This window comes from Archocentrus centrarchus, chromosome 7 (genome assembly GCF_007364275.1).
Source record: "Archocentrus centrarchus isolate MPI-CPG fArcCen1 chromosome 7, fArcCen1, whole genome shotgun sequence".
Lineage (NCBI taxonomy): Eukaryota > Metazoa > Chordata > Actinopteri > Cichliformes > Cichlidae > Archocentrus > Archocentrus centrarchus.
This window is the reverse complement of record NC_044352.1, coordinates 13,835,005-13,861,132: the sequence shown is the minus strand read 5'-3', so window position 1 is coordinate 13,861,132 and position 26,128 is coordinate 13,835,005. Positions and strand designations below refer to the sequence as shown.

General features: G+C 40.1%; 4 protein-coding genes across 7 annotated transcripts in view; 2 read left to right on the top strand and 2 right to left on the bottom strand.

Annotated features, from left to right (window-relative positions):
* Positions 1–12,525, top strand: part of LOC115782662 (IQ motif and SEC7 domain-containing protein 1) — a 101,803-nt gene extending 89,278 nt beyond the window's left edge. Inside the window, 11 exon segments of the mRNA XM_075074382.1 lie at positions 164–325; positions 679–801; positions 1,197–1,363; positions 1,473–1,612; positions 2,658–2,687; positions 4,473–4,598; positions 4,694–4,793; positions 5,045–5,206; positions 5,569–5,745; positions 7,461–7,510; positions 8,852–12,525. Coding sequence (XP_074930483.1) covers positions 164–325; positions 679–801; positions 1,197–1,363; positions 1,473–1,612; positions 2,658–2,687; positions 4,473–4,598; positions 4,694–4,793; positions 5,045–5,206; positions 5,569–5,745; positions 7,461–7,510; positions 8,852–9,385 — 1,771 coding nt within the window. The 3' untranslated portion in view covers positions 9,386–12,525.
* A 746-nt stretch (positions 12,526–13,271) lies between these two features.
* On the top strand, positions 13,272–14,609 carry gp9 (glycoprotein IX platelet). Its single transcript, XM_030734181.1, has 2 exons — positions 13,272–13,479; positions 13,777–14,609. Exon 2 carries the CDS (start codon positions 13,778–13,780, stop codon positions 14,513–14,515), a length of 738 nt encoding a protein of 245 aa, XP_030590041.1. The 5' UTR covers positions 13,272–13,479; position 13,777; the 3' UTR covers positions 14,516–14,609.
* Positions 14,610–15,593: 984 nt separating this feature from the next.
* Positions 15,594–20,915, bottom strand: LOC115783176 (haloacid dehalogenase-like hydrolase domain-containing 5). Its single transcript, XM_030733877.1, has 8 exons — positions 20,661–20,915; positions 19,874–20,077; positions 18,082–18,194; positions 17,892–17,985; positions 17,744–17,777; positions 17,430–17,604; positions 17,118–17,306; positions 15,594–16,658 (listed from the first exon to the last, which is right to left on the bottom strand). Exons 1-8 carry the CDS (start codon positions 20,778–20,780, stop codon positions 16,262–16,264), a joined length of 1,326 nt encoding a protein of 441 aa, XP_030589737.1. The 5' UTR covers positions 20,781–20,915; the 3' UTR covers positions 15,594–16,261.
* Positions 20,916–21,817: 902 nt separating this feature from the next.
* On the bottom strand, positions 21,818–25,843 carry cnbpa (CCHC-type zinc finger, nucleic acid binding protein a). 4 transcript variants are annotated; one of them, XM_030733880.1, is made up of 5 exons: positions 25,703–25,843; positions 23,595–23,709; positions 23,262–23,327; positions 22,935–23,133; positions 21,818–22,809 (listed from the first exon to the last, which is right to left on the bottom strand). In XM_030733880.1, the coding sequence occupies exons 2-5, from the start codon at positions 23,704–23,706 to the stop codon at positions 22,692–22,694; spliced, it is 495 nt and encodes a 164-aa protein (XP_030589740.1). In that variant the 5' UTR covers positions 23,707–23,709; positions 25,703–25,843; the 3' UTR covers positions 21,818–22,691. The 4 variants fall into 4 exon arrangements, with proteins under 4 accessions (XP_030589740.1, XP_030589738.1, XP_030589741.1 ...); XM_030733878.1 differs by having other exon boundaries at positions 23,589–23,709; positions 25,703–25,842; XM_030733881.1 differs by lacking the exon at positions 25,703–25,843 and adding an exon at positions 24,592–24,683.
* Positions 25,844–26,128: the final 285 nt, after the last annotated feature.

Below are 26,128 nucleotides of genomic sequence, written 5' to 3'. Positions count from 1 at the left end.
CGTGATTTTTTTTTTTTTTTTGAGAACAGCTAGCTGACAAGAATGGCTTTTCTGAGATGTCGAGATTAAGCAGCAACAATTTCTTCTCTCCAGTTTAAAAATGTACCCTGCATTCATCCAGAACAGAAAAACAAACCATCCTGGTGCATGTTGAATTTTTCAGGAAGCCGGAAAAGGGCATTCAGTACCTGACTGAGAGAGGATTCATCCCTGACACACCAGTTGGAGTGGCCCACTTCCTGCTGCAAAGAAAGGGGCTAAGCAGGCAGATGATTGGGGAATTTCTTGGTAATCGACAGAAGCAGTTCAACAGAGATGTCTTGGAGTAAGTATCAAGATGAGAATGATCAAAAAAGAATAAAAATTGTGTTATTACTGGCAGGAACACGTTCAAAACATACAAGAATGCAGTACATATCAAAACAGTTGAGCAATTGCTCGGAGGATTTTAATAAAAGGAAAGGAGACGAGCATGGCGCCCAGATCCTACAGTTTAGAAGAATGACTTGTGGCACCAGTATGACAAGAATTCATTTAAATACCCTCCAGGATAGAATCTGGGCCAAACGATCCCTGTTGAGATACCAGCGAATGAGGGATGAGCACAAAAACTCTGGCAGGCTGTGTTTTTATATATTTCATTGTCTTTTTCTGTTCACCTCTCTCCTCACGTACCAGCTGTGTGGTAGATGAAATGGACTTCCAGGGCATGGAGCTCGACGAGGCCCTCAGGAAATTTCAAAACCATATCCGTGTCCAGGGTGAAGCGCAGAAGGTGGAGCGGCTCATTGAAGCTTTCAGGTTGGGTTTTAAGCGATGTAGTATCTCCATCAACTGTTTGTTTTTTGTTTTTTTGGAGAACGGTTCGTGTGAAATGGATTATTTACAATGATCATAAAACCAAGCTGATTCTTAACGACCCCTGCGTATTTCATATAGTTCAGTGCAACTAAAACATTAGTGTTAGTGTTCATAAAGCTGAAAGCATTTTAATAAGCATCATCGCTCTTCCTCACAGCAGTGTTAGCGTCATAATTATTGGTTCATAAAGAGAAGCCATTACAGCAATACTTCTGTTTTCTTCAGGCAGTGTGGAAAGCATTTCCTCACTACGTGCTTGACTTGTTTGTGCCAGGTTTTGTAGTCTGTTTTCATCTTCCTTAACATTGCTTAACACTCATGTTTCCTATTTTTAGCCAGCGCTACTGCATCTGTAACCCCACAGTAGTGCGGCAGTTTAGGAACCCTGACACCATCTTCATCCTAGCCTTTGCAATCATACTCCTCAACACTGATATGTACAGCCCCAATGTCAAGCCAGAGAGGAAGATGAAGCTGGAGGACTTCATCAAGAACTTGAGAGGTAACAAAATTGTCATTATGAAACACGCGTGAAAGCATTATATGTCTGCTGTTCTAATTCTGTAAGTGTATATGGTGCAGTAACTCAGCTCTTCCCTGTCGACTTTCAGGGGTGGATGACGGAGAGGACATACCTCGGGAGACTCTGGTCGGCATATACGAGAGGATTCGTAAACGAGAGCTCAAAACCAACGAAGACCATGTGTCACAGGTGCAAAAGGTTGAGAAGCTCATTGTTGGAAAGAAACCAGTGAGTAAAGTTTGTTTATTTGTTTGTTTTTTAATCTTTCTATCAAGATCACAGAGTTGTTAGTTGGATTTCTTATTTTTAATTTTTATTCCAAGGCAAGAAATCACACTCTACGGCATATCTGGCCAGTGCTGATTATGTTTCACTTCATCCTTCTCCTCTCCTTTTCCTACATGGTTTATATCAGAGAAGCAACACTGAGATTTAGAACAGTCTTCTGACACGCATTGCTTTAGACCTTCACACTGGTGATTTCAACACACACAAAGCCTTAGCTGCAGTCTGGTGGAAAAATGTCCACATCCTGCTATTTTAGCACAATAAAGTACCAAAGTAGATTTAGTGGGAAAAGAAATGCTGTCCCTGAGCACAGCAAAATCAATTCTATTGAAATGACTGGCATAGGTTGCATTGCTTTAATCTGTTGATTCAATTGTCACTAGTCTATTTCTTTCCATACATACAGGATCAAAATTATTATCAGATTTTGTTCTCCTATTACTCCATTCCCTTGGAGCCAGCAGGAACTGCAATATTCTGCAGGCAATACTGTTTCTGTCATGTGTGAAGGTTAAAGGTGTGATTAACTTAGCCTCAGGGAGAGGCTTGTCTTGCATGGATGACTTTGTTTTAGTTGGAGTTCAGATGAATGGAATCTGTGCTGCTCTGCTAGTAATATTTGAATGTAATGAAAAATTATCCCTTTAGGTGCATAATTAAGGAGGACACTTAGTAAAACAATTTACCGTAAAAACCTCGCTAGAAATCCTGTCCATAATAGTCAGGTCCGCTAGTGCTAGCAAAGCATTTGTAGTCATTCCGGTATCATTATCGATTTCTACAAATCTGAAAAAGAAAAATCGTACACAAAACAAATGAGGTGCATGCATCTTCATGGGCTCTATAATGGGTCAACAGTTTTCAAGGGCAAATCCTTCTTAAAAAGTGAATGAGATTATTTACTTTTTACATTATAGGAGGCATTAGTGTAAATAATCCCACCATTCTAACTGCACCTAACGTCTTTTCTGTTGTCTCTGTTTAGATTGGATCACTCCACCATGGCCTGGGATGTGTAAGTATTTATCATTCGTTATTTCACTTTATCTGTCCCTGTCTCTGTAGTGGTTATCGCACATCATGCAGATAGTTTTTAAGCCAGTTTTCCAGGAGTAGCAGCAACTTTTACCTTAAGTGTTACATTCTTTGGTGAGACATGGACAGTTAGTGTTTATGCTGGTGGCAGAATCTACAGACAGTGCTCAGCAGGGTGTGCATCACTGCTCAGTGGTTGTCACCCCAATCCTTAAGGGATGAGCTGTGCTAAGCTGACTTAGCTCTAGTAGTACATCAATTTGCATCAATGAATGCTACGCATACTGACGAATACTTTTGATATATGTAAGGGCGGCTAAATTTTAAATGAACAGTTTTCCATCAGTGCATGCAGTAACAACTTCATAAAAATGAAGTTAGCCAAACAATGTCTTTGCTAAAATGTCACTTACTGTCTACTTATTGAACATTTTCAAAGAGAACACCTAGTTAAATATATATTCACCTTTTAGATCATATACAGTCTGCACTTTTAGGATCACTTTGCTCGCTATTATTCTTGGCATTTTATGATACTTGCTACAGGACAATACGTCGCCAGACTTTGAAATCAAATGGAAAATCCAACAGCTGTATTCACCGTCGGTCAGTTTTCCCTGTGACATGAAAAGGGTGAAGAATCCAAAATATCAAGTGCTTTAATGATGCTAACATGACTTTGTCCGCATCTTTGCTCCTACCAATGGGGGCGTATGGGGGACGCTTGGGACAGACTCTAGCATGGTTTTCTTGAGACATGTTGCACAGCTATATCACCTTTCAAACTGTTTCAAATGTCCACAGAACCTTTAAGAACAATTTTATAAACTTATGGCAGCTTGTCTTTCATAGTTGGATAGATGTGAAATTCTCTTCCATATACAATTCTTAGATATGTCAGTTTTTCAATAAAGATGGTAATAATGATAATAATGTTAAATAAAAACTCACTTTATTTCTATAGTGGCTTTCAAAACCAGAGTGGTTCACAATATTTGCAAAGATATTACCATAAATTGTTATTGTGTCTTCAGAGTCTGCACAGGTACAATTTTAAAGGCAGTGAATTAACATAATCAATTATTAGTACTCAGTTTTATTTTAACACACATTTAATATTCCTCTCAAATCTTGTAATTTATGTAAAGATCAGCATTACATCATGTTTGCATAATTATCTGCACCCCCAATGGGTCGCAGTCACCAAGTCACCAAGTTCCCACTGTCACCAAGTGTTTGCTCAAAAGGGGTCGTCTGATTGTTGGAGATTTCTCTGTATTATTGTAGGGTCTTTACCTTATAATATGAAGTGCCTTGACACAACTGTTGTTGGGATTTGGTGCTATATAAATAAAATTGAATTGAATCGAATTAATAACCTGCATAACTACATAAAAGTGTTTGTAGTAAAAATTTTAAAAATGCCACTTTATAAAACATTTTTGCAAAGGGTACATCTGTGACTCTTTGCTCTTAGCTCCTCCAGAATCGCCTCTCTTTGCTTCCTGGGTCAGTTAAAGAGTTTGAAGATCTTCCCTGATGGCAGAGGTTAACAGTTTCAATGTCACTGGAGGAGACAGAAAGTGAAGAAGCACAAGTTGGCATAATTAAAAGCACCCAAAGGAGGAATAAATCATTTGTCTCTTGGGCTTTTTCTAGCCTTTTTCAAATTTGCAGTTGGCAAATAACGTCTGTTCCTTGTTACCCAATGGACTGTGGCCATAATTACCTCTAAAATGTTGTGCTCTTTTCTTCTGCCTTGTAGGTGCTGTCACTGCCCCATCGTAGACTGGTGTGTTACTGCCGCCTGTTTGAAGTGCCAGATCCAAACAAGCTCCAGAAGCTAGGCCTGCATCAGCGGGAGATCTTCCTGTTCAACGACCTCCTAGTGGTAAAATGCCATCCTCTCCTCTCCTCTCCTCTTCCCTCTGCCTCCCCTCTCCTCTCTAAACCAACCCTGAAAGTATTATCTTTGCATGATTTCAGGTAACCAAGATTTTCCAGAAAAAGAAGAATTCGGTGACATACAGCTTCCGACAGTCCTTCTCTCTATATGGGATGCAAGTCATGCTGTTTGAAAATCAATGTAAGTTGCACTGAGTGTTTCCATTTATTCATTCTATATCACTGCAGCATGTTAGCTGACAGTGTTTACATCACAAGTTTTGACGTTGCACATTAACACTGGCAGGAGAAATGTGAAGTCAAACCAAATGGGCCGTGACTTTGTTTATCCTCTCCAAACTTCAGACAGAATTCATCCAGAGTGTTTCGCCTCAGTTTTGATCAATGAATCTTTTGTAAATGACTCTCTCTCTCTGTTTGCCATTGCCCCAGATTATCCAAATGGAATCAGACTTACATCAGCGATACCAGGTGCAGACATCAAAGTGCTTATCAACTTTAATGCACCCAACCCCCAGGACCGCAAGAAGTTTACAGATGACCTAAGAGAGTCCATTGCTGAGGTCCAGGAAATGGAGAAATACAGAATAGAGTGTGAGCTGACTTTGTCCCCTTCCAACCCCCTTTTACTCTGTCTGCTTTAGGCTGGGTAAAGTAGAAACAGAGCATGGGTCTCATTACTCAAATGCAGCAGTTTTCAAGGAGAATATTTACAAAGTTCACAGGATGGTTACCAGTAGGGGTGGCAGATTGTTGTAAACATTAAAGTGTTTTCCATTTTTACATACAAGAGCAGGATGTTGAAAATTAGGTATATCAGTATTGCACACCTCGTAAATTTCAGACAGCGAAGTGTGGCTGAATACATAACAGGGGAAAAAAACACATTCCATGGCCAAAGTGAGATGTAAAACCACTGCCACTTACCTCAGTCTTTCCTTGGCTTCTTTTTACAGCTGAGCTGGAGAAGCAGAAGGGGGTGGTGAGGCCCAGCATGTCGCAGAGCTCTGGCCTGAAGAAGGAAGCAGGCAATGGGAGCATGAACCGGGCCAGTCTGGATGATAGCTACGCCATGGGAGAGGGCCTGAAGAGGAGTGCCCTCAGCAGCTCCCTTAGAGATCTCTCTGAAGCAGGTATAGCCAAAACATCTTTGCTTTTACTAGCTGGGAGAAGTGCACTTCTTCTGTCATCCACATCTCTGTGATGATATCAAGGGGATAAAAATAGCAAAATGTTGTTTCACAGCACCATGCGTTCTTCCCTTTAAATCCATAATCTAACTCCCCCATGACTGGATGGTTTGGTCTGGACGGTGTTTCCTTCAGTGTTGAACCTCTTTTGTACTCAGCATACTTTGTTTTTAGAGAATCTTCAACTTTCCACAACTCAAAGACTGAAAACGGACTTGTTTAAGAAGAGGTTTAGCAAAGCAGATTTTTCTTTTCAGTGATGAATGAAACTGACAGGCAGTTGCCACCCCTGTTCATTTGGATGAGTTATTTCTAAACATTTTTCCATTTGTGTTTTCATCATCAAATTATTATTATTTTTTTTTCGTTATTTAGCACTTTGTTTAATTCAGAAACATTTCCCTATAATGTGTTAAGTTTTATTCAAAAAATCATGTGCCATTTCCTCATATGTATGTTTACAAGCAAGTCGGTGCTGATGCACGCCATTCTTAAGCAGCAACGAGATTAAAATTTAGCTTCTGTCTTGGTGTTAAGAATCATTTCATACCCATGAATATCAGTGTTTAACACAGCTGCTGTGTCTCTGAAGCAAGAATACATTTCATTCATTACAGATAACAGCTATGTGAAGTTATCAGGTGATTAACTTGATAACAAAATGAAATCCAGTCAGGGGTCTGCCTCACTTCCTGGTAATATGATATGCTTTGTTCTTAGGATCACTACCTGAATGGGAAATGATAAGGTCAGACAGTGAAGAAGTCTGTAGAAGCGGTCCCTCTGCCCTCCTGTCTCCTGTGTTTTTCAGTGCAGGATGTGGCATGTTAGTGGGGTCACTTTGGTTAAGTGTTTTTTTTTTTTTTTTTTTTCTTTTTTTTTTTTTTTCCTTTCCTGCCATACTACATTTCATGTGTATTTACTGTGTTATGTCCATACACATCAGGTATTTTCCTGTCTATGTGTAATTATTGGTCATATATCATTGGCTGAGTGTGCCTAACAATGGCAAAAGTGCTCTGTCCACCCTCAGACCTTTATATGCCTGTACATTCCATGTGCAGCAACCACTGTATTGCTTTTGATGTCTCCTCTGTGACTGTCACTGAGACTGGCTTTTTGCTAACACTGACCTGTGTGAAAATCTACATCTTGAGACAACATTAAGAATGAGTTGTCGAATTTCATAAATAAAAAAAAAAAAAATCTGGGAAAATTCTGTTGAAGCATCAGCCCTGTTTGAGGTTTTTAGAGATAGTGGCTGTGTCTTGGTAAAACTTGACGGTGGCATTTTCCTTAGTCTGTCAAGACTCGATGGTCATGGAGTCTGTATTTGTTGAGATTTAAGATAATGCATCCAAACATCTTTTAAGTATTGCTCGATTCAGCCTCCGTAGTGCGTTTTTAAGAACAAAATAGCTAAAATTTTAACCTGAGTGAAGATTTGCCTTCCCCATAAAGAAAACCACAGTACCAGCTGTCAACCACCACCTTCTCAGACCTGAATGCCCTCTCCCCTACCTGCCCATATTTGGATCTTACTCACAGTCACAATCCACTGCACTGCCCCCTATGGGACTGGTGGGCGGCCTAAACATGTGTAGTCGATCCAGAAGTGCTGTCGATCTCTAATCTCTGGTATTGCATGTCTCGGGCAGGCAAGCGGGGGCGTCGCAGCAGTGCAGGATCACTAGACAGCAATGTGGAAGTAAGTTGGAAGCAGCTGGTATCCAAGCTATTCTCTATGTGATGATGTGCACTGTGAAACACTCCACTTTATTTTTGGTCTTACACCTTCTTTGCTTCATAGACTCAGTCCATTTGTTTGGATCATTTATTTTTCTTCCTGGGATGCCTTATAACCTGCTTGCCTCAGTTAGTGTGCATGCGTGGGTTGCCTGCCTCTGATCCTGCCCCTTTTTTTGGAAGCCAGAGAATCTCCCTGATTTGGTCATGTTATATGACCAATATACACTTTACCTTCAAACAAGCATGACTCTACTAATGCCTTCTCTGAACCCTCCCCTTGTCGCCTGTCTCTGTCTTTCATTCAATCACATCCAAGCGGTTTTCATTTGGTTCTTCTCTTTGGCAGGGTCGTAGCTCTGAAAGACACTAGGAAACTGTACATCCCCTGCAGCCTCTCTCCCTGTCTGGGTCTTTCTTTTTCTCTTATTCACAACCTCTCTTTAAATGATGTAGGTTTCAGGGAGGAGCGTAGCCTTTCTAGCCAGGGGTCTAATGATGGTTTTCACATGGATTTAGAAAGATGTGGATTTCATTCATTCATATTTCACTCATTTCATGTGTCCATTGAGTTCATGTGTCCGGTTGTAGTCTTGGACTCTGTAAATTTCATTCTGCTTTCAAAGGCATCTTGTGGTTTTTCTCCAGTTTTATAAGGAGCATGTCCCAAAGGAAAAGCCTTTTTAGGAGAGTCACACCTGGATATCGAGTAGTGTTGGACCCAAAACGTGGGGGAAAGTGTCCAGGCCTGTTGAGAAGTCTGCACATGACAGCTTAGTTCCTCCTGCCTTCTGTCTTCTAGATGAATGCTACTGTGTGGATGATGAGTTTGCCTGCCCCACCCTCTGCATGTGGAAACTATGCCTCCATTGATTATAATATGTTGCATGTGTGACTCTTAGAGGGGTTGGCACATTGACTACAGTGAAGATTTTTTTTTTTCTTAACTTAATGTAATTATCTGTACTCCTAACAGTATTTATGCAATTTCTCTTGTTACAGATTTACTGTATGTCAAGGCAGTTAGTTTCCTAACAGCATTTATTTTATTTTATTTTATTTAAGCTCCGTCATCATGAGGTCTTTTCCCAAGCTGAACTATTCCTAGTGTTGGTGCTGCCTCTCATGAAAACATTTTTGGTTTCTCATTTGCATGTCCTATAACATTTTGCTACTTGTTTATCTGAAAAAAGAAAACTGTGAATTCATCCTGCTGGTGCCTTGTAGCTATAATTTAGTGTAGGTGTTCTGCAGTAGCACAGTGTCTCACAGACATGCTGTTACCTTTTTTTCCCTCCTGCAGGGGTCCATCATTAGCAGTCCGCACACACGAAGGAGAGCCACCACGCCTCGTGAGAGCGTGCCCCGCGGCCATCCGTCCATCCCTAACTCAGCATCGACTTCCATCCTTGGGTCGCTCTTTGGCAGCAAGCGAGGGAAACCGTCGTCTCAGAGCCACCCTCCTTTCCCCCAACCTAGTCACCCCACTCTCATATCCCACAAGCCCCATCCAACCAACCTCCATCACACAGCACAGGCGGTACACGCAGTTCAGGCCCAACATCACGGCCACCATCCCCAGTACTGCCAACTTCCGCAGAATCCGCCGCCTTACCACCACCACCACCACTACCACCCCCCACCACACACGCAGTATCACCAGCACCCAGCCTATTCCTCACACGCACACCAACACGGCCATTCGCAGCACAGCCATTACAGCCAGCATTCCCATCACTCCTCGCACTCCCAACACTCTCACCACCACAGTCAGCAAGTGGGTTCGGCACCTGGCGGACCCAAACCCAAACACAGTGGCATCAGCACCGTAGTGTGATGCTTCTAACTCAGAGAGGAGAAGCAAGGAGGGAACTTAATGAAGGAGGGACATTTGCTTACACCAAAGGGACTGACAGCATAACTCTATGGCCTGTCCACTGTGTTTCTGCTGCTGTGATGGAAACCAGTCACATGCAGTCACCTTTTTCACTTCCAGGTCCAATAAATATGCAGGATGGATATTGGACTCAAATCTTCCACTAAGGGCCTTTTACTAGTTTGCCTGATCAGGGGCTTTTGTCCCATCAGGGTTTTGTGTGTGCTGGGTTAGGGTGGGGTTCTGCACAGGAAGATGCTCTATGTTTGACACACACACACACCACCCAGCCGTGACAGCCGCGGAGAAAATGTGTTTTCGCACCAAGCTTCTTCCCTGCTGCTCCATTCCCTCAATAACCTGTCTTACCTTCACGTAATCACGGGGAAAAGATGGCCTGAGATGAAAACTCGGCTGACTGTTTTCTCTGTCACAATGACATCATTTCTTGTGCACAGCCTTTAGGAAGTGAGTTTTTCAAATCTTTGGTTTGCGGATCCTACCATCATCTGAATGCTATTTGTTGTTGCCTCCCGTAGAGCTCATAAGTAGAAACCTAAAAAAAAACCTAGATGTAATCATTTCACACTAACTTAAATCAAAGGACAGGTAAAGAACTCGACTGAGTCAGTCATAGTAGTTCTAGTGCTGTATTTACTGTAGATGACAGCTGTATGTGTTGTCTCCTAGCTCTCATAAATAAATGTGCCAATTATTAATGCATAATCTATTTAGTCAAGATTTCATGTACAGTATATTGTGTGTAAAGTAATTTGTAAGATTATACTTACAATTATTATCAGCAAAAATGAACTTTATCAGTATTATACTGACTCTGTGGTAACAGGATGTAGATCTGAAAGGAGTGAACGCCCATTTAGTCCGGCCGTTAATCTATTCTGGAATTTCTGCCTTTCCAGATGGATTAGAAAGAGTCTCTGGATGGCAGTTGTTGCATATGGGCTTCAAAATGCTGTGCAGCCACAGACTTCCCTTGTCAACTTTAGCAGCTGATAAACTCGGTCTCTTGTGCGCTCTGTTTGCTTCTCGTACTGTGGCTGCGTAAGATGTAACATGTCATAAGGAATAGCAGAGAAAAGGGCATTACATGGATCTGTTCCTGTTACAAATGCAAAGTGCTGGACATGTTAAGTCTGCTGCCTTTCACATGTGCAACATCTGCCTTCTCGACTCTTAAAATCAAAATCAGAAACAATTCTTAGCTCTTCTTTTGCCTTGTTTAGAATATTTTTTTATTCACCAGGATTTGGTGAGTGAATAAAATCAGTTCTTACATAGTGAAGTATTTTTTCATCTTTTTTTTCTATTATATGTGCAATATCTTTGTACTGATTTTGTACTTTAAGAACAAGCAAGGTGGTCCCTCCTATCTGTGCATTATTTCGTGTTGTCATTATTTATTTTTGTTTTGTTTTGTTTTGTTTTGTTTTTACCCCTGTCAGTCTTTTTCTCAGTAAATTAATGTTTGGCTGTCGAGGTCTCATTAGAGGTACAGATTTGGAGTTCAGTGGAATGTCAAGTAAGTGATAATTTTGCATGTAATGTTGTTGATGTGAGGCTATCCTCTGCACATTGTATAAAAAAAAATCAGTGTTACCATAGCAAGTTTAAGTGCAATCATGTTCAGAAAATGCAGACTTGTACTGAAAGTGGAAGTCTCTTATCTTGTTGTGCAGGATGAGATTCAGGTGAAAAAAAAGTTTTTTTCATTTTCAAAAAAAAATATATAAATACTTACACAGTTCACAGTGGAAAGAAGAATGTGTGTATATATTTTAATAAAGGGGAATATACTTCTCCTTGGGCTGAACAGAAGAAATATTTTGCTGGATAAGCACATTTGAAAGAACACTTTCATTTTTTTTCAGGAAATGCAGTTACAATATACAAAATGCAAACTGAACAAACAAACTGGGTATATGTAAAGTATAACTTTCTACATTCTACAAATAAGAGTTTATTCTAGTGTGTAAATTAGTGACAGTAAACTGTTTGTCCCAATATTCAGGTTGTAAATGTATTTTAACATTCACAAAGAAAAACCATTGCCATAAGTCAGGCTTATTCTCACACATTTGTACTCATGTGAATTAAGAAAGTTCAGATGACAGACATATCACATACTGGACATTAATGATCAGCTGAATGTGTCGCTCCACTGATATCGTATCTTTGCTATAACTCTGATATCTTGGGATGATTTGAATCTGTTTATTTTTGGTGTGTGGTGTAGTTCTTCAGATGTCTACAGTCATTCTTTGTGAGAAAGCACCCCAGCAATGCACTGCATGGATCTGATGCATCATGTGTCCTATTCACTGTGAGCTGATGGGCGGGGGTGGGGGGTGGGGGAGTTCAGTCTATAAATTTTGACTTCTCCTTTGGTTTTGATTAGGTTGGAATTTTCAGATGACTATGTGTTCCTGTTGTTCCATATTAGCCTCATAGTTATTAAAGCTCAGCATGCATTTCATCAACAAAGCCATTGTGTAAATTATAAACATGAAGAACATTGCACTTCCTTTGCTGAGGGCTTTCATCGTGTAAATATGGGATTTTGATGGGCAAACTGATGAGCTGCTTGGCTAGAGGGTTTATCTTTATGAAACTGTTAGGGGACCAAGACTGGGGGTTAAAGGAAATGTAAATAATATGTATATGATCAGTACTCTATTCTGATATCTCAAGTTAAGATCAGGATGTAGATACATCACCTCATGGATGAGTGTGAGGGGTGATTATATGAACATATCGACTGTCTCTGCCTCCAGCAGTGGTGAACTGACATTTGCTGTAGAAAATCAAAAACAGACTGTTAGGAAGTTTGCTGCCATTTACATCCAGCTCTCTTTTCATACATGCCACCCAGTGTACACACACGACAGATGACACACATCCTGCTGCAAGCTGTTTAGTCTTGCGTGAGATACATTTTAAAAAGGACAAGACAGGAATGGCCTCATTTATATGTGCATTCTGTTTGTACAGTGAGTAGTGAGTCAGTAAGACCCCAGTTATTGTAAAACTTCAACTGTGACAATGTTGAGAACGCAAAATAAACAAATATATGACTTATGGTACATGTGTGTTGTTTTTTTTTTTTTTTTTTGTAGGTCACCATTCAGTGCATGATTGGGAGTCGTAACGACCTGTCTTTGGAAATCAAAGGGAAATGACTCTGCCCCCCTCCCTCCCTCCCCCTTTCATGTAACACATTTCACATTAGCGCCTTATCTTTAGCTTCCCATATCTTCCACTTCCAGACCTTCCACTAGTGTTTCAGTGTTTCCACTAGAGGGCATGAATATAAAAAATAAAAAAAAAGACATGAGATCTGAAAATCTGTGCCATTACACCACCTATGGGTGAAAAGTATACTAGCTAACAGTTTTCACAAGGACCAGCATCTGAACATAATTATGACACACTTACCTTTCAGCTTTAAACCAATTTTCAAAAGCTGTGAAAGTGACTTTTTTTTTTTTTTCTTGGATTGTTGGGATTCGGTCTCACTGTCCATTCTGCTTTGTAGCTCAGCATTTCCATTAAAAAGCATGTTCTCTTTTGGCCTCGAGCTCATTCAGTGTTAGGTTACCAAAATATTTCTTATGCGTGCTAATCCTCATGAAGCTTGGTCAGAGCTGTAATTTGCAGCAAAATGCCCACTGTGCTCTCGGCACTGCTGTGGACGTTAGTAATAAATGTGTGGGAGAGCTTCAGATGGTGTCAGCCACTATTTTAGCAGATAAACTCTTATCTCTTTTAAGCAGATGGATTTCCTTCATGTCATACGCGCCACAACTGTGTTTGTCATTGGTGGACTCCTCAAACTGATCCTGTTTTGTATTAGGCGCGTCATTACTGAGCTTAACGGCACATCGGTTAGAAAACAGCAATACCGCAAGATGTGGAGAATTTCTGAAATAGTCTCAAACTCAAATGTTGCATTAGACGGAGACAGTGGCAATATGATGGCATTTTAAAAATGACCGGCGTAATAAGGAGCAACTTTGAAGCTGACTTCACTCTGTAAGGTTTGTATGTTTTTTGTTTTCCAGTATTCGATGCAAGGTTATTACTTGAATCTTAATAGTTCTTTGGAAATTTAAGGCTGTACACAAACAATTGAGTTCACCGCACACATTAGTTCACTCATACAAATTAAGATTGTGGAGATCCACTGTTCTTGCTTGTTGCTGAATGTTAATCTTCTCCTAGTACACAGCTTTTTCTACACAGTTTCGGGCCATAAGTGTTCTGTAAGCATCTTCTAAAGTATTCACAATTATTGTGCAGTTTTATTATACTTTGACCTTTTTCTGATCTTACAGGATGATCTCCAGTATAAGCTTAGTGGTCTTCCACCTCCTGGCAGCATACAGTACTGTTAATCCCTGCCTTTGTTCGAGCCTCAGTCCTGCTGGACCAGTAGTCAACTGTAGCTCTTTAAACCTCATGGAGGTGCCCCATCTGCCCTCAGAAACCACGGAGCTCTATTTGCAGAACAACCGGCTCACTTCATTGTCTCCAGGCCTGTTTGACAGATTTACTGGGCTGAAACGCATCTCCTTGTCTGAGAACCCTTTCCACTGTGATTGTCAAATCCAATACCTGAGGAACTGGTTGCTGAAGAACAGGGCTATTGTTTTGAAGGAGCCCACTTGCTCCAGTCCAAGCTCTGTGGCTCAGAAAGCCATCACTGAACTTAGTGATGACTACTTTTCTTTCTGCACGGTGGCAAAATGCACTCATGGAATGTACAACACCATAATAGGAGTGATGCTATTCGGCCTCATTGTTCTGCTTCTGTGGAGCTTGAAAATAGCCAGAAAGTCCACTTTCACTCTGGATATAGACGAGAGACATTCAGGATTCGAGGCTGACTCCCTACGCTCACTGAAGCCCAAACACAGGAGGAGGCTGCACACCGGACTATCAGAAGTCAGTGTCGACTCAGAGTCTCTCGCTGATAAGGAGGATCTAGACAGGCCACTTCTCAACATGGAGTTGCTGCCACAAGTATTGGATGTGTTACACAAGAAGCATAATATAAAGATAAAGGCTACCTGAATGATCTCTGTCCACTACAGTTGCTCCTAAACATTAAAAGGGGGGCTTGAAATATCCTGGCTTTTCAAAATAAAATTCAAGTAATGGTAGCCTACTCTTGCTTGACTTTTTTTTTTTTTTTTTTTTTTAAATAAAGTCCATGGCTGGTAAGTGTCTTGTCCTTGCCTTTTCACCTTCTCTCTTCATATTTCCACACCATAGCAGACCCTTACATTTCTTGTAGATCCTGCAGTATTACTTGATGTTTGGGATATTTTGCTTATTTTAATTTAATTTTAATGGGTTGCCTATTTCTTTTTATTCAAGTGATATTGAACTTTGAACAGGCTTTTGTTTTATGCATTTATTTTTCAGTGAAACATACAATACTTTTCAGGTCATTCAGCTTCTTCAGTTGTGTATTTTACAGACAAAACATTTCAACTCTCTGATCCTTCGGCCAGTGCGTGTAGTTCCAAGTTCAAACCAATGCATTTCAGTTTGGAGCTTCTCCAGCAAAACAAAGGGAAAAATCTTTCATCATTCAGCAATCACAAGAATTCCTTAGGAAAAACTATTTTGTTTTTTTGTTTTCTTATAATGCTGTCTTCTTTCAATCAGAGAAATTTTTAACATTTAACACATTTTGCACCAGAACCTACAGTCTGACAAGTTTTCTAACTCATGGTGCGAAAATTGTTCATTATAATTATCCTAACCTTACTCTGACCCATATTTGAAACTGACAGATACCCTTATACATTTATTGATCTGCTGAAAAAATTAAGGGAACACTTAAAAACAGATATCGCATCTTTAAATATTCAAGTTGTAAGTCTTTACTAGCATACATTGTGTAATAACTCAAAATGAAACCAAAACCATCAACCCATTGTGAGCTAGATTCAAAATTAGACCAGAGATCAAATTTAAAAACTGTTCCCTTAATCTTTTTGAGCAGTAACTGTTTTTTTTTTAATTATATATATATATATATATATATATATATATATATATATATATATATATATATATATATATATATATATATATATATATATATATATATATATATATATATAATTTTTTTTTTTTTTTACATGTCTGTTGGTCCTACTAAAAATTACTTTCTAAATTATAAGCATGTAATGGAAGGATGATATGGTAACATTTAACAGATGAAAATCTGATCTGTGCAAAAACTGGTCAAGGTTCTCAAAACTAGATAAACTGTATAGACAGTACTATTAGAGGACAAAATTGCACACCAAACAATTGTTTTAACAGTACAAGTATTACTCTCATAGTCATGCATAGATTTTCCATGATAAAGGGTAAACAAATGACTAAAAATGCAACGACAAAAGGTCACAACGTTAAGAACAGGCTTCTTAAAAATCAGTCTCATTACCATAGAATAAATATGGGATGGCTTCAGGATTTGTAACAATGTAGACCAGTAGTATTATCTAGAAAGATACTTGGTAGGGTCAAATAAGGCAGTTCTTACGCATTTCCTTCGTGGAAAAACAGGCTAATGGCTATCAGAAAAAGGAACAGTTATGCAATCTATATTCACTAAAATTTGTTTTATTGTTAAAATTTTAGAAGATGACCTATAGATTTTGTCAATGCCCTGTCAGGTTTTTAAACAAAGTCCACAGTGCTAGGTTTCTAGAGGTTTGTACATTAAGTGGTATTACCAGTTTAACCCCACCCCCAAACCTCAAACCTCCATGACAACACAGAGCCTGTTGGCTCAAAATACTACTGAGGCACAAACTTTTCTTGCTCAAAGATGAGGTCAACAGCTCCATCCACATCCTGCACAATATGACCCGGCTCCACGAGCGCGGGGTCAAATATGAAGTCCCGGTGCCCGTGGAACACAGTCTCCTTGATGCACTGATTTGCATCAGACGGCACCTCTGCATTGGGGTTGTAGACGCCTGTGCAGACTAGGACAGACTTACAGGAAGTAGCAGAGGGCAGCGCGAGCTCGCTTTCCCACAGGCTGTCAATCTCTTCCTCCCCAGGCACTGCTGCAGTGGACCCAGTGGCAGCTGCCATCTTAGCAACAGCTTTGGGGTTTTTTCTAGCAACTCTCTCCTCCAGGTAACGGTTGTACAGATTGGCGCCATAGATGTCAGTCATGAGGTTATCCCTATGAAGGCAGAAAAAAGGGATTACTCTGTGCCCCAAGCAGGAAGCACGAAGTTGACCTATATATCAGTATGTGTTGAAATGTGTGGTGTTTGTTTGTTGTTTTTGTTGCTTGCTGCAACTTAAATGATGAATTAGAACAAAAAATCTGGCTAAAAAAGTTGAAGTGAAACATGCAAGCTCTCAAAGTAAAGCACGAAAGCATGACATGCAACACACGTGAGCATTTAAAAAAGGGAAGAGTTTTTCTGAAACACACATTTTCTCCCTAAATTACTGAGCAACATTGCAATAAAATCCAGACTAATTTTAAGTCTACAATTGTTTTTCTTTATATAGCATGCAGGGGCTATTAGACATCATCAAAAGTGAGTTTTAGTAATGAGCTCTTTACTTCCTTATTTTATTACACCTATGTTCTTAAGCATGTAGACCATGCAGAGAAAAGCTGGTGTCTCACCCTATAGCATAAAGGGAAGTGATGGGAAGTTCCCACTGCCTCTGCATGGCCTGACTTCTGATGAGGTACTCCGCAAAGTGGTATGTCAGCTCGCTAGGTTTTCCCATAAGTGCCTCATACTTCAGGTCTTTACCAGTTATCTTCTTGTAGATGTTCTCTAGGCACACAAGGAATGTTCCATGGCCAAACCTGGAAAAAATTACATAGTAGAAGATCAGCTCACTGATTTGGTCACTTGAAAGACTTTTACTTTCTTAATTTACAAAATGAAATTCTTCTTTTACACTTGATGAGAGTGATTTGGATGATTACCGTGGAGAATGTGCCTCGGCCATCCACATGAGGTCCATGTTGCAGGCCAGGAGGGAAAGGTGAGGAGTGTTTTGGGTTTGGTGGCTACTACTGAGGTTACCGTTGGTCAGCAAAACATCAATTATCAGCTGCAGGTTGGTCTCCCATCGGATCGGCTCGCCAAACAAAACCACAGCTGTTGGTTGAATTCAAAGCTTAAGACAGTCTGTATTAAGATATCAAGACTCTCAAAAATACCAAAGCAAGTGTAGCAAGTGCACCATCACAATGACAAAAGAAACATTTAATTGGAAAGAAGCGCTAAATGTTCTTACCTTCAATTTTAGGAAGGTTGACAACAGGATTGGACTAAAATGTAAGAATTGGAAATTAAAGTTGGTTGATTGTATTTGACTAAATAAATAAATCAAGTTTTATATCAAACACAACATCCTATTTGTGCACCAGATTGTAATAGCTCACTGGCAATTTTGGTCTCCTGTTGTGATCCACCATGTCCAGCAATGGGTACGATTCTCTTAGCATATCGATGCTGATTACATTCTTAAAGCCCACACTAAAGACAGAAGGTTAAGGAGAAATATGTAGTAATATTCAAGTTTAAATATAAATACATAATCTGCAGGAATGATAAAGCAAAAATCCAGGATACTTTTTAGCAATTTCCAGGACAGGTCCTTGTCCTGACACCAAGACACACTTGTCATGGAACTTCTTAAACATCCTCAGAGGACTATGGGACATGATAACCTGGTCTTGTGTGATCTGGAAATAGCACAGGTGTAGTGCAGTTAATAGCAAAAGGAGTCAGGTGAGACCAGACCAATCCAAAAATGAGTAAGTGTATGTTTCAAACAATTACAGTACTGTGCAGCCACCCCTCATTTCTTTAGATTTTGCTTCCAATGAGTCGGACTTTCTTGGAATTATTTTAAATGTGGTCTTGAGGAAATGTTCGCCAGGCTTTGTGTAGGTCTTTCAAAGGTTTTCTTTGGACACTGGCAGCTTTTTCGCTCATTTTCTGTCCAGTCCTCATACCTGACCATTTTCAGATGAAACATTTTTTGTTTTGTTAAATAAATCTTTTTTTTTTCCTCTTTCAAAAGATCTATGAATCATTCAAGCATAAAAAAGCACCTAACTCAAGGAATGAACCAGTGTTATGTCTACACATATCAGACAACTTTACTAGCAGCCTGTTGTGAAAAAAACAAAAAAACCCAAACAATTGGCTTCAATTCCTAGTAGTTGAACCTATAAAAAATTGTCAAAGCTAACACAGGTTGAAAGGCATAATATTTTTACACCAACAAGGTGATTCCTAAAGTGCTATTAGCCAAAAATTGGCATATCTAGGCATGGTGTGCAGTGTGTCCTTAAAAAAAAAAAATTGAGGAAACTGGAAAAGCAGAGGAGAAAAGAAGTGACATGCCTAAAAATTATCCACATCAGACGAACAGTATCTGAAAATCATGTCCTAAAGAAATAGAAGAAGAAAAAAAAAAATCAGCAAAGACCTAACACAGGACCTGACATTCAGTTGATCCATCTATTGTTCACTGAAGCCTCATAAGAAATGGTCTCAGTGGAAAGGCAGCTGTCAAGAAGCCATTCTTAAGGAAGGGAAACGGGGAGAAAAGGCTGAGGTATGCCAAATTACACAAGACCTGGACTGAAAATTGGTGATAACAGGTCTTGCGGAGTGACAAATCAATATGTGACATTTTTGGCTCAAATTGTAGTCCATATGTACAGAGGTCAGGAGAGAGGCACAACACTGACTATCTACAGCCATCTGTAAAACAATTTGAAGGCTATGTCACGGTTTGGGGTCAAATTCAGCCAGTGGTGTTGGTGATCTTGTTAAAACTGATTGAATCATGAATGCAAAAAAATGCCATCAGATTTTGACCCACCATCTGGAAAGTGTCTGATTGGCAACGGCTCAATTTGGCAACATGACAATGATCCCAAACACTCTCCCCAAAATGGAACACTTTTAGTCATGGATTGGCCTCCCCAGCGCCTGGACCTCAACATTACTGAAGCACTGTGGGATCATCTTATGGAGAATGGAACAAAAGACATCAAACATCCAAAAAAAAAAAAAAAAGAGCTTTAAATGTCCCTCAAGAAGCCCAGAGAACTATTCCTGAAGCCTACTTAAAGAAATTACAAGAAAGCTACCTAAGAGGGTTCAAGAGGGTTGAAGGTTGAGGGTTGAAGAATAAAGCTGGCTGAATCTCATTAGAATTGTACAGACTCTGTTCTGCCTTATGTACTGTATTTCCATGTATGTTTATGCATGTTTCAATAAACTGCTGCACCTATTTCCCATTCTCCTATAAAAATATAAAGAAATGAGGGAAGACTCAAAAGCTGTGCACAGTATTGTAGATACACCAAAGAACACCATGAAACTTGTATAGGGATTTAAAACTCACAGGCACTCCCAGGATATGAGAGAGCTGGTCTGCTTTTGTTTGTCTGAGGCAATTCCCTGCATTTGTGACAAAAACGACTGGCACCACAAATTGTCCCTGAGAGTCGACCAACTTCTCAAATGCTTTTGTTGCCGCAGGGATTGGCATCCTCCCTCTGACAAGCACGCCATCAATGTCAAACAACAGCCCAAACCTCGGCTGTGGCTGTAGAAGGAAAGGACAGACACAGATTGATTGTAAGTGCTTTTTCACCTGGGGAAAGAAAATGAATGATTAATAACATATGGCATAAGTACAGTTGGGGATCACTAAATACCTGGGTAAATAATGGGTTTTAATGTCACCCTGCAGTATTATATATATTGTGTATATATTGTAAATGCTGTGGTGACACAGCAGTACACAGGCCTGTTTGGTTAGACTGTTAGCATATTACAAGCAATCTTACAGTTACTGAAGCATATCTGTAAAAAGTCTTTTTCGCCTGTAGCTGGGACTGATTGAAACAAAGAAAGAACGCAGTGTATCAGTTGTTTTTCTCGAGAGGGCGAAAATACAGCAAGCTACATCTGCTGCTGCCCCTGATGTCAGAGCCCCTGTTGTTTCATCCCTGAGCGCATCCACAGCTGAGAAAGTTGCAAGCAACACAGTACGCCACGTCGATTCGCTACATTGTAACAAAAAAAAAAAAAAATCCGAGAGAACAAAGAAAGTACCGCCTTGTCATTAGTATTAACGACATGTTGTTTGCCCTGAGCCCGAAGCGCAGCGATAGCTCGAACCGTACCTTGCTATTAGACTGAGTTCCGCAAAGCCTGCACCAAGAACCGACAATCCCAGCTTGACGACTGGCTTGGCGGTTACTCAGGGTGTACAAACCCCGGTAAAACGGCAGGAGTCCCTTCATCTCCTTTACTTATCACCGTTTTTCTGTTTTGTTTTTTTTTTTTTTTTTTTAAGGGGAGACAAATATAAATCTGAGCCCCTTAAGAAGCATGAGCCGGCTCGCACCGGCCGCGCTGGCTGGCTGAGTGTTTCGGTTTGTTTTCTCTCATATATCTTCTCGACTATAATTTGACTGGTCGAGACCCAATGACGACATATGAGGAGTAGGAGGGTCTCTTGCTGCATCTGCACTGCAACTCCCGCTGCCATTTTAGACACCGAGGTTGAGTTTTCCATTTCTTGCACGCACAAGGATTCACAGGGATCACAGGAGCCGCAGAGAGAAAAAAAACCAAACAAAAATCCCCACCAAAACAGCGGAGCTCACTGATCACCGTTTTTTTTCCCAGGTTGCATCAGTGTGTATACCACAGCGCTCAAAATGGATCCGGATGAACCCGATCTAACACTTGAATTGCTTCACATTTAGGAGACAAAAATCAGCTTAGTTTAGTTACTCGTGTCACATGCAGGGGTATGTCTCCATGTCGTAAAACTGCCAGGAATGTGCTGCAAGGTCGAGGAAGGACTGTGATTGGGAAAAACGACCCATTCAATAAGAGACTAGTTTAAGCCTCTCATTGGAGGAAAAACAATTAACAAAAAACCTGTACCATGTGTGCCTATTCATCAATATACCTGTTCAGGTCAAACAAAGCTTGACTTTATGAATGTAATGCTGCAGATACCTTATAAAATGTAGACTTAACAAAGGGGCAGACAGCTTTAATAGTACAATATAATGACTGGATTAAGTCCAGCTTTGCATGTTGTTTAATCTTAAAGTAATCCGTATGTTATCTAGCAGATAATCTTTCATTTGGACTAGTGGAATACAAGCAGATGAGTAAGCTGAGCAGCAGCTCAAAGTTATCAGCATCCCACTTCTTGCACAAGATGTACAGATGACCTGAGAACAAAAACATCTGCAGAGACGAGGCATGACAAAACAAGCTTTGGTACACGCTGCACACACTGCAAAGAAATCAGACAAAAAGGTTCTCCCCGTGCTCCTCCAGCTTTATTGATAGTTTAAAATTACATTTCTATGTTCTAGGACTTCAGTTGCACTTTCCTTCCGACTTAAAAACTGAGTACAAGCAAATGGTATTTATACAGTAGTCTAAGTGATATTGTACAAAAATAACATTTTTGATTTCTGTGAAAACATTTTTCATTCCCAAATAACTCCTAATTCTGCTGTTCTGACAACTGTTCTTTATGTTAAATTTTGCCAAGGTAAAAAACAAAAAATTCCAAAGCCATTTTAAAAGGAAACGTCTGCCTTGGACTACCAAGTGATACTTAAATTGTAAACAGATTTCTATAAAAGAGCATGTTTCTTTTAACACCTCCAAAATTTTTATATCTTAGTAATATAACATGTAGTTTGTTATCGCCCACTTAACTGCTGTAGGGCTGAAATGCATCATGTTATGAACTGTTTCCATGTCATACTCTCTTGGCCAACTCATATCCCACTAAAACAAACCAAAATAACCATACATGGAAGTTTGGTTTCCATTTACTCCCTTCTTCTATCTCATTTTACTGAGATACACTTCCACAAGCTCAGAGGTCCTATAGATTCCCATATATTTAGTCCCATTTATTCATCTCTGGTCACCAGTGGCTTGGAAAGGGGGGTTCTTTAACAAAGCATTATACATAACACCGCTACCAAACTAAAACATTTTTTGTATTGAATGCAGAAAGATATTTTTTTCACCCCTTTCTTTGTATTACATGTCGAGAGGCTCACTGGCCTGGGACTAGCCTCTGTTAGCCAACCTTTGGCCAGTGAAGAGGATTCAGAGAAAATAATACAACCAACCATCAATCTGAAAAAAGGAGGGGCAACAGAGGGCACTGATTATGCGGTGGCTTCAATGGTGCACTCTTTTGCCAGGTGGCCCGCCTTTCCGCAGTTGTAGCAGTTAGTCTCGCTTGCTTTACTGCAGTGTACAGCAACGTGACCAATCTCACCACACCTGGAAGAGACAAAGTTGTTGAGAACCTTCAATGAGGGGCAATGCATCGTATGATTATAAAAGGAGAACTTCAAAACAGTAGACATTTTGTAAAACTAACACTGAGCTTGTTTCTCCAAACGTACCTGTAACATTTCACCTTATCGCACAGCTTCTGGATGTGGCCAAACCCACCGCAAGAGTAGCACTTTTGCTCATTGGCGTGATCGCAGTCACGGGCCATGTGGCCAGCTTTCCCACAAGTGTAGCAGAGCTGCTCTCTCTCCTTTTTGGGCTCCTTGCAGTCCCGGGAAATGTGACCACTCCTGTGGCAGTTGTAGCACGCTGATCACAGGGAAAAATAGAAATGTTTGCCATTTTATATCTATATATATGTTCTAATTACAGCAAAAAATACAATTTCATGTCAACCAACTAAAACTAAATTGAAGAAAAAAAATTGCAATTCACACCATCCTCAGTTTGGTCACAGTCCCTGGCCATGTGCCCTTGGTCTCCACACCGATAACAGAACAGCTCTGTAATGACACAGATAGATAAGCAAAGACTAAAAGAAGACTACAAGTTTTGAATTTCTCTTATTTTTACTCATGGCTTCTACAGTTAATGTCAGTTTTTACATCAGTGCTTAAAATCAAACCACAAAATACAGCTGCAAGATAAGCTAAAATGTATGGGTTAAAAAAAAACAAAAAACAAAAAAACTCTCAAAACTGTGCAATACTTAACCGGTCTGTAATAATTATATTATAGTGGGTGTGGCGAGAATAGTGTAGTACCCTTGCCTCGTCCTCGTCCCCTGCCACGGCCACGTGAACCACTGGCATTAGGGCAGTGCTTGACCCAATGTCCAGAGCGGCCACATCCAAAGCACTCACTGTTGCTGCTCATCTCCATTACCTTTACAAAACAAAATTTAAAAAAAGAAGCACAAATCAGTAAAATTGTTTCATGCACTCACTGTTCCTTATGAGCTTACATAATGCTGACTTTCAGCTGTTTTCCAGCTGTCCACGTTACACAGCTTTCACACAAAAAAAAGACCCCCCCCCCCCCCCCCCCCCAATGAAGAATGTGGACATCACCTTGACACGCTCCATTTCCCACAAGGTTCTGATTTGACTATTTAATTCAGCTTTGGCCATCTAAAAGGCTAACCTCTGTGAGGTACATGTATGGACACTGAATGACAGAACTGCACTTTAATTCCATATTTAATTTACTTCCAAAACTTTTTCCAACTGTATGCATCCAATGTCCCTTGTGTGTTACATTTTCTAGATTACGGTTCAAAATTAGAGCAGTTAAGAATGACGTTAAAACATAAAAGCAGTAACAGCACATTAATCTAAATCTGTCTTAACATGCAGAGTGCACTGTGTCATATTTAGTGCAAAATTCTGATGATCAATAAATCTTGCATTTTAACTTATGAAGCCATTTACTGCTAAAGAAATCGAGTTGTCATGAGTACCTTTCATCATGAATTACATCACCATGAACATGATGAAAATCATGATTCTGCAGGGTGGTCAAAATAGAAAACTCAAATTTTCTCTTGTTTAATAATCACTTTATCCCTCACAATTACAGTTATTTTAACACACTTGCTTATGTCAAAGTCAAACAAGTTTACCACACAACTGTAACATGAGTACTGCAGGAGTCACTCTAGTATAAAGACTACCAGGGGGATCTAAGATCAAAAAGGGAGGTGATTTTCTCTTTTCTTAACTTTCATAACTGGCCATCAGACTACATTTAACTACTAAGCTAACTTACACGACTTCCTCAGTTGGGATCATGCCATGATTGCCATAGGTGAAACTTCTGTTTGCTGATAATGCTGAAGACATCAAGTCAGGAAGAATGTGAGTTAATGAGTAATCGATTCCCCTGTATTACCCACCCAAAAGACAACGTGGGGCAACAAAATGAGGTGGATAGCTTGGAATTACTTTGCATAGAGTAAAACTTGTTTCTTTATTGTTTCCCTGGTTATCCAAGTGTCCGTCTCACTTTAACTTACAGCTTAAGTCACTAAACACCTTCAAGTACTTGCTCTAATATTTATCTACGGGCCACATGGAGGACGCACAATCTTCGATTTGAGGCAGAGATCTGCGTTGAAGTAATCCCCGATAAAATAATCAATTTAATGCCACCAGCTGCTTACTGCTACATAAATAATCACGAAAGCATGCCAACTTAGAAAGCTAGCTTCAGAGGCCAGCACGTCGCATCGTTTGTTGATTTAACGCCTTCAAAAATACCAACAAACTTGAAGTCCAAATAGGAGTAAGATCACTCGATTCGTTTTAAAAACGTTATCTGTATGTCTAGTCAATATATGTACCAGACTACATGTTTCCGAAATGTTTTGCGCTTCCAAAACAGAAATCAAATGCCAAAGGTTGAAGCTACGCTAACACGGGCCTAGTCACGTTGATTTTTCTGCGTGCTCGCGAGACACTAGTGCTGCTGGTTAGCACATGCTAGCAAACCACCTCACGACCACGATCAAGAAGCACGGTTCAGTCGACGATCAATCCTCTTTCCCCAGTAAGAAAAGTGTCTCGTCAACGCTTACGGCGACACATGTTTACGATGCATTGTTTTCGCGGGCATTTTAGTGAATTTACCATAAATACAAAATTTCCCGCGCAGGGCGCAAATGCCAAAGTCGTTGTGACGAGCTAGCGTTAGCAGGCCCGAGTTAGATCCCAATGCTCCGTTATTGAGCTCAAACTAAACCAGTGCGTATTTTACAAAAGAAATCCGATTAGCCGCTCGAGTTTCCGTTAAGATCACTTTTCACATGCCATCGTTTCAAAGTAAAAATATATACAACGTCAAATGATTAAAATATTTTTAATGTCGTTTTATTGCTTACCTTGATGGCTACCTAGCTATGTCACTGTTTACGCCTCCTTCTTTGCGCTACATGCGGTGCGAGCAGGAGTTCCTGAATTGTCATTCACCGTATCCATTAAAAACTCGCACAGTCATTGGCCAACTACTCTGCAAGCAGCCAATCACACACGAGAGGTTCTGGACACCGCCTCTATGAATCAGCCAATCGTGGTTTTAGAACGGTGCCTTTTCCCTTAATCGACTGACCTTATTTTCTGCCCAGTTCATTTTCAACGTTTAAAAACTTCTTAAAACAAACACTAGAGAATGTTTTAGGCTTGGCATTACGTACACTACACTTCTAGCACTACAAATGCAACTACAGTACAACACTGCTTTTAGTAACAATTCATAGGTTCTTCAAAAGTTAACCACATGCTAGAGCCACAGCATGGATACAATAGGC

Bases quoted from the DNA above. Each gene is read 5' to 3' on its own strand.
- gp9 (XM_030734181.1), top strand. From the start codon at position 13,778: ATGATCTCCAGTATAAGCTTAGTGGTCTTCCACCTCCTGGCAGCATAC.
- LOC115783176 (XM_030733877.1), bottom strand. From the start codon at position 20,780: ATGAAGGGACTCCTGCCGTTTTACCGGGGTTTGTACACCCTGAGTAAC. The intron at 17,778-17,891 runs GTGAGCTATTAC...CTTACATTTTAG, and splicing joins ACAGGAGACCAAAATTGCCA to TCCAATCCTGTTGTCAACCT. The intron at 17,605-17,743 runs GTAAGAACATTT...TTCAACCAACAG, and splicing joins CAACCTTCCTAAAATTGAAG to CTGTGGTTTTGTTTGGCGAG.
- cnbpa (XM_030733878.1), bottom strand. From the start codon at position 23,706: ATGGAGATGAGCAGCAACAGTGAGTGCTTTGGATGTGGCCGCTCTGGA. The intron at 23,328-23,588 runs GTACTACACTAT...GTGTCATTACAG, and splicing joins GGGACGAGGACGAGGCAAGG to AGCTGTTCTGTTATCGGTGT. The intron at 23,134-23,261 runs GTGTGAATTGCA...CCCTGTGATCAG, and splicing joins CTGTGACCAAACTGAGGATG to CGTGCTACAACTGCCACAGG.